Raw genomic sequence first — 6,518 nt, 5'->3', positions numbered from 1 at the left:
CACACGGAGTTGCAGAGAAAAATGATTTGCGATCGCAATCCGCCGGCGAGGCCGATACTTTGTGAAAGCTATCGCCGGATCTGCTGACGCCTCTGCATATTCAAATGAACGGCTGGCAGGCGCTGAGATTAACGAAATAGATTACAATTTGTATTTTGGTATTTTGTTTTGTAACGTACACTTAATGAAAGAGTCATTTGAGCTGCTCATTTGTTTCTATTGTAAAGGTGTATTCTACATTGTCAACATTTTTTACAAGATTAATTATCTCATAGTTCATAGTATGCTGGTTAGTTTGGTAGGAATTAAAACGAGAGTTTCGAATTAAATATTTACGTATATTTTTTAAAATTTTATATTCGTTTATAACAACAAATCTTTATGTCAACGATATCGATTGCAAGAACTCACAGTGTAGTGTTTTTTGTATGAATCTACTACACGCAATTGCGAGCTCCTGTCTGCAGATACAATTTATATGTGTTCAACATCGATACTATTACAGCTATTTATCATTTGATGTCAGACAAAAACAGAGTGCCGGTACAGCAAGCGATCAAATGTAACTCACTAAATAAAGTGTGTTCAAATCTTATCAGTTAAGTTGAAAGTGGCTACACAAATAACCGGGACATTGATTTGCGGTAACATTTATATTTTACAATAATTATTTTAACGCATACTATTCCTTAACTTTAAGTTGCAGAGATATGTGATCAGTGTCATCAGGTATTTTTCGAAATACATCGATTACATAGAAATACAAAACACAATCAATTAATTAACAATCCTCAATAATTAGTCGCAACAACTAAAAAACTATTTAAATTACATCTATTGATTTGGTACATAGATATTTCGTTATTCAAACTATTCAAGTATAGACCGCGTCCGCAGCGAGGAGCGGCGGCGGCAGCGGCGAGAAGAGAGAGCGGAGTCCTCGCGGAGTCCGATGCACTAAACTATAACGAATATTACGAGTTAGAGATCACAGCTGGTGTGGCCACTGGGCCTTCGCGTCCGACGATGATATGAGCCGACTAGAAACCGGAAGAACACTAACCTATATTTACACTTCCTCCGTTCCGATTGTCCGTTTACGAATGGGCGTTAGCGATCGGCGCCCCCCTTCTTGTGTGCGTGGAGCGCCGATGGTCCTCACGGGTGCAGTGGTCGCGGGCCGAACAACGGGTAGGAGGGGAAGTAGGCCGCCAGCGACGGGTGCGGCGGCAGTGGGAAGGGCAGCGGCGGCGAGGACACCAGGTGCGAGGGCTTGCTGTACGGGTGGAACCGTGGCGTAAGCGGCGACAGAGGCGGCGTAGGGTATGTGCGCTGCAGCAGGGGGTGCGTCGCGCTCAGCATCGATAGACTGGGGCTGGACTCCCCGCTCGCCGTGTGGGATCTCAAGTGTTGTAGCAGCTCCTCCGAGGTCCCGAATCGTTTCCCACAGTAGGCTGAGTCGCCCGCCATCCAGCTGCATACAAAGGGCAGCTGCGACGCGGCCGCCAGCGCCGCCAGCTGAGCATGGGCGTACGCTGCGGCGGCGGGGTGACCGCTCGGTAGCGGGAACGGTGTCTTGGCATGGTCACATTGTGCGCAGCCGGCGGGACATACAGCGGATTTGAGCAAATGTGAACTTAAAGAGCAGCCTGTGCAATACGGGTCTCTGCAGATGAGATCGCCTCCGGGGGCCTTCATTCTGGCATAGGCGAGGTATGGATTAAGACCGTTCTTTAACGCGTGGTGTTGTGCCGCCATCAAACTGCTCGTCATTAAATCCATTGGAAGCGGGAAGCCGCTTGGTGTTAATCCGCCGAGGAAGGCCGAGGATGTAACCGGTATACTACTAGGCTTGAAGCTCGAGGATTCTTTGGTATCGGCACTGGACGTCAACGACGTCGGTATGTATGGTAACTTAGACGCCGAGCTGGTCAGTTCTGAATTAGATTTTGGAGGAATCGGGGAATGGAGAGGGCTGGACCGTTCCTCCGATTTTTCCGATGGTGTTTTACGGTGGGCGGGCGGTGACGTACGCTGCGACGAGGAACTCTGGTTGCTACTACAACGGGCCTGAACTGGAGTTGTCGAGGTGCTCCCTTTAGATGAGAGAGGCGTCTTTGAGTGTGCGTTGGCCGAGGACCTGTCCTCCGGCGTCCTAGTCTTTTCTCTCGTCAGGCACGACTCATAAGGCTTGAAACTGGGTTTGTTATCCATGTGGATGGTCGTTTTGTCTTCGTACTTCTTGCTGGCTTTTTCCGCGGCGGAGATCAGTTTGGGGTTGGGCGTATCGGCGCCGATGGCGCTGCAGGTCTGCGCTAAAAGCGCCAGCGGGCTCTTTTTCGCGTCGAGCTGCAACAAAGAGAGGTTTATGAAATGAAACGTCGGGTCGAGGTTGCGAGTGACGGGCACACAAAGGGAGCGCGGGGTGGCGAGGTGCCGGGGCCGGGGGAGTCCAATCACGCGGCCGACGCGCCATTATCCGCGCGTCTGGCAGCCGTCGGCTCCGCTTGACATTTCACTCGGCTCCCGCATGATGTAATCTCCCAGTGAAAAGGGCAATTTGTGCCGCTGAATTTGCGGCGCGCCTGAACTTGTGGCGCGCTGTCAACTCTATTATCGCGGGAGTGGCGTTACTGCCTCAATGAACATTCGGGGGAATATTTTATGCTCAGTGTAAATTTGCTGATTTTGGTTTCAAAAATTTAACTTTCGCACATTCGCATACAGTCTTTTTACAAAGAAAACATTAAGGAAGTTAAATAAATGCTTCTTTTGTAATTATATTTTTTTGACGTAATTATGACAAATGCTGCAAATGCTAAGAAGCATTGAAAAAAATAAAATAATGATAAGCTTAAAACGAATAACAAGTTGCGATATTTACGGCCAACATTTTCATTTCGTTCTGACAAAACTTATGAACCACAATGAATTATTGCAATGAATGTTTTTAGCTCCAGTTTAAATCCTTGAACAATTAAATCGAGATAATTATTTACATGAGAATGTAAAAAAATTAAAACAACAAATATAATCTTTAAATATACGTTTACGTAAATTGTTAATATTAATTTTACGGCACATCAAAAATTTATATTCAATTACGAACTTGCATTTAAAACAGTTATGTTTTTTTTGTTTTGATTGACGTTAATAATCATACGAATAAAAGTATTGTCTATAAGGTCCACGGAATAGCTGTTTGGGGTTTACCATGGTAAAGATAATGATTCATAACTTGAAGAAATGTCACAACAGACATGGTTCATCGAAAACAATAACATTTTGTAAGGAGTTTACAAAAAAAAGTTTGGGAATCCCTGCCTTAAGCCAGAAATGGTTTATTGCTTATAAAAATAAAGATCTAATTTAGCGAACAACATTATATTTTGTTCTTGTAAAATTTATTCTTAGGCATTTATTAAAACGACATCCGTTTTTCGATTCCTTTGATTGATATGTGTTTTTGCTAAGTTTATGAATATTAAGAACAATCGATTTATTAGAAGTTAGACTGGGCAACACGCTACATATTTACCTTGTTGGTTATTGTTTTTTACACAACATACTCCAATTAGATTTTCTTTTTTTTTACTAAATATTGTTTTCATAGTATGTTCTTCATGTTTTTAATAAAACGGTAAGTAAATTTCTATAATTATTATCAATACTAGTTTTTTTTTACTTCCTCTCGTGATGTTACTTCGATATTTATCATTTTCTATCGAAAACTTAATGTTATTGGTCAATTTGCTAAAGTTTATTGTTCATAGACAGTTTGTAATAATTATGTTTGAGAGATCTCAATAAAGTTATATAGTTTTTAGTAGCACTTAAGAGAAAATTAGTAATAAATTCAAAAAAATGTAACCGATTTTTAATTGCTTGTCATAAAATGTTAATTTAGGAAGTAGATTTTTTTACATTGCAGGAAAGTTAGGATCTTGATTGTTACTAAATAATTCAAAAAGATATTGAACAAGTTCGGAGATTGTCAACGATTTAATACACCTGTCAAAAAAAGTAAATAAAGCTGTCTACAAACGTACCGTGGTGGGCAGCGGCGACAGGTAATCCGGTCGCAAGTACTGGTTACTAGACGTGAGCATATTGCTCCACAAGACGGTATCCTTTTCCAGCTTTGATAATTTCTTCACTCACAAAAATAATTGCAGCACTTCACGAAATGAATACTCCGTTGTCAGCACATAATCCACAAGTCACAGGCACAAAGTGTAGCGACGCGTGCGACTCGCACGACTGACGGCGGAGGACTGAATCCCGTCGTGTCGGAATGCCCCGTCCCCCCGCGCCTGTCAGAGCGCTGTCACTCGTCGCCTCGCCATTTTTGCATTGTGTGTACTTTGCGGGAGCTTAGCCGTCTTATCCCCACCGCCGCTTGACACCCCGTTTGTCGCTCTCTCTCTCGCGCGAGAAAAATTGCTAGAGCGCTTTCCGCGTTTTGATGAAAAGATTATATGAAACATGCAGCACAGTCAAAGACGATGCCACGACAAAGATGCATGGCGGGGAAATTGAATAGCCGCCGAGCGGGTAAACGGCTGCTCGGTAATAATTTAGTTTGATCGTCATCTGCGCGCTTTTGATGGCGCACGATGTTGACTTTTGAGCGGCGTGTAAAAACTGCGTCACGCTGAGATGCGGACATCTCGAGATCGCTATCTGAGTGCATTTAAATCCAGCCACTGTCAAAATGTTTTCCGTTGAGACAACGACGGCAACCTCTTCATGTTCTTATCGTCAGTTATTAATCAAGTTTTTTGGAATATTTATAACTTTACATGTTTCCTTTTAAAGAGATTTATTAAGGCTTCAAGTACATTTTATGTTATGAATGTTAATTTTATGAACGATAATAATAAACTTAAAAAATACACAACTTGGTATTGAGACTGTATTATTACCGACTACGGGAATTAAAAAAATCTTACAAATTGGAGCAGAAAGTAATATTCAAGTTTCTCTGGTATAGGAATTAAAAATTATTTATAGATTTCATGATTAATGTTTTAGCCTTTTCTGGCCTAATTCTAATTTTCAATACCTTCTTTTAGTTATTACTCTAAGTAGGTTTAGGAAATTTTATAATATACTTTTTACCTATAATTTTGCTAACGAAATTGTAGAAGTAAATAGCTACTTCAGGTCAATTTTCTATCGGGTCTTGTTTACCCTTATCAAAGAAATCCTCTAATACATAACACTTCCTATATCTGTATGGGTCTATTGTCGTTAAGTTTGTAAATTATGTATCGGATGGAAACAACATAATATGTAGTCAGTAAAGTGGTTAACTATATTGCTTTACCTTTTCATGTTTGAAAGGAAACTATGGAAAAACTCATTACAAACTGCCATCATAAAAACCTTTAGCAACTTGTACAAATGACCAAAGTCAAAGAAAACGTAAAAGATTGTAAAATAATTTAAGTCGTAAAAAAATAAAAGATTAGTTTTAGTTTGGTGTTAAGTGATTACTATTGTGGTGATTGGTTCGGACCACCGGCGGTGCGGTGGGGTGAAAACTGTCTCTTCATTGTTTGTTTAGCTGCGAACAAAACGCCACAGTCATTGTAACTATGTAATCCACCCGACAGCTTTTGTTAGCTCCATTCAAAGTTTTATAATGTAATCACATTTGGATTTCACTTTTATTATTTAAAAAATGCTTGGAACTAAACATGGCATCAAACAAAAACATCAAACATCAATATATTCAAACAGTTGTACAAGATTTGACCACTGAGACATGTCATTTGATTTCCAGCCTTCTGCCTAACTCTCCATCAGGTTACTGGTATCTAGTTCCGTGTGCTAAGCTGTTTAATAGTTTCTAACAAAAACTAATCACATCCTAAATACATTGCCTTATGGTCAAATAAGAACAAAACGTTGTTGAGTTCAGTAATCGAAGGTGACTTGTCGAATCCGGAGCGGCGCGGCGTGGGAGCTGACAGGGCAGGCGGACGCCGCGTCACGCCGGCAACAATCAATGTAATAAACGCCGACAAGACGCGCGGTTAGGGTTGCCACCATCCCACCAGTATATAACCTGAGAAATCAGTAACGTTTCCCACGTTACTGATTTCTATATACTTCTGGAAATCAAAACTCTAGTCTTTTACTAAAACGTTACAATATAAGTTTAACTTTAATCGTCTCTTTTTTTCTTTTCGTGATGAAAAAATTCGAATTGTTTGTCATGAATAATGTCGAGACGCTGCCTGACTCTTATTACAATGAGGCTTTTGCAATAGAAGTAGCAAAGAGCTTACAGCGACATTTATTTAAAATAATTGTGATCCTGTTTTGACAACCCTACATATCAAACGCACCGCGGCGGACGGAGGCGTGACACGCGAGGCTACTGTCACGGCGGGGTGCTGTACGCTGGCCGCTGGACGAGATGAGAGCGCCTTTTTAACACGCTGTAACCGTGACACGACCCACCTTCAACTTAAGGACAAGTCATAGAACAAGAGTGCTACAGAAATCAA

At 41.3% G+C, this 6,518-nt stretch overlaps 1 protein-coding gene across 1 annotated transcript; it reads right to left on the bottom strand.

Annotated features, from left to right (window-relative positions):
* Nucleotides 1–317: 317 nt before the first annotated feature.
* elB (zinc finger protein elbow B) lies at nt 318–4,357 on the bottom strand. Its single transcript, XM_013316556.1, has 2 exons — nt 4,050–4,357; nt 318–2,349 (listed from the first exon to the last, which is right to left on the bottom strand). The coding sequence occupies exons 1-2, from the start codon at nt 4,107–4,109 to the stop codon at nt 1,159–1,161; spliced, it is 1,251 nt and encodes a 416-aa protein (XP_013172010.1). The 5' UTR covers nt 4,110–4,357; the 3' UTR covers nt 318–1,158.
* Nucleotides 4,358–6,518: the final 2,161 nt, after the last annotated feature.

The sequence above is a fragment of the Papilio xuthus genome, unplaced genomic scaffold (genome assembly GCF_000836235.2).
Source record: "Papilio xuthus unplaced genomic scaffold, Pxut_1.1 DF829129.1, whole genome shotgun sequence".
Lineage (NCBI taxonomy): Eukaryota > Metazoa > Arthropoda > Insecta > Lepidoptera > Papilionidae > Papilio > Papilio xuthus.
The sequence above is the reverse complement of the archived record's forward strand: the minus strand, read 5'-3'. Positions and strand labels throughout refer to the sequence as shown.

Excerpts from the sequence above, each read along its gene's own strand:
- elB (XM_013316556.1), bottom strand. The coding sequence starts at position 4,109 with ATGCTCACGTCTAGTAACCAGTACTTGCGACCGGATTACCTGTCGCCG. Across the intron at positions 2,350-4,049 it reads TGTCGCCGCTGCCCACCACG|CTCGACGCGAAAAAGAGCCC; the intron begins GTACGTTTGTAG and ends TCTTTGTTGCAG.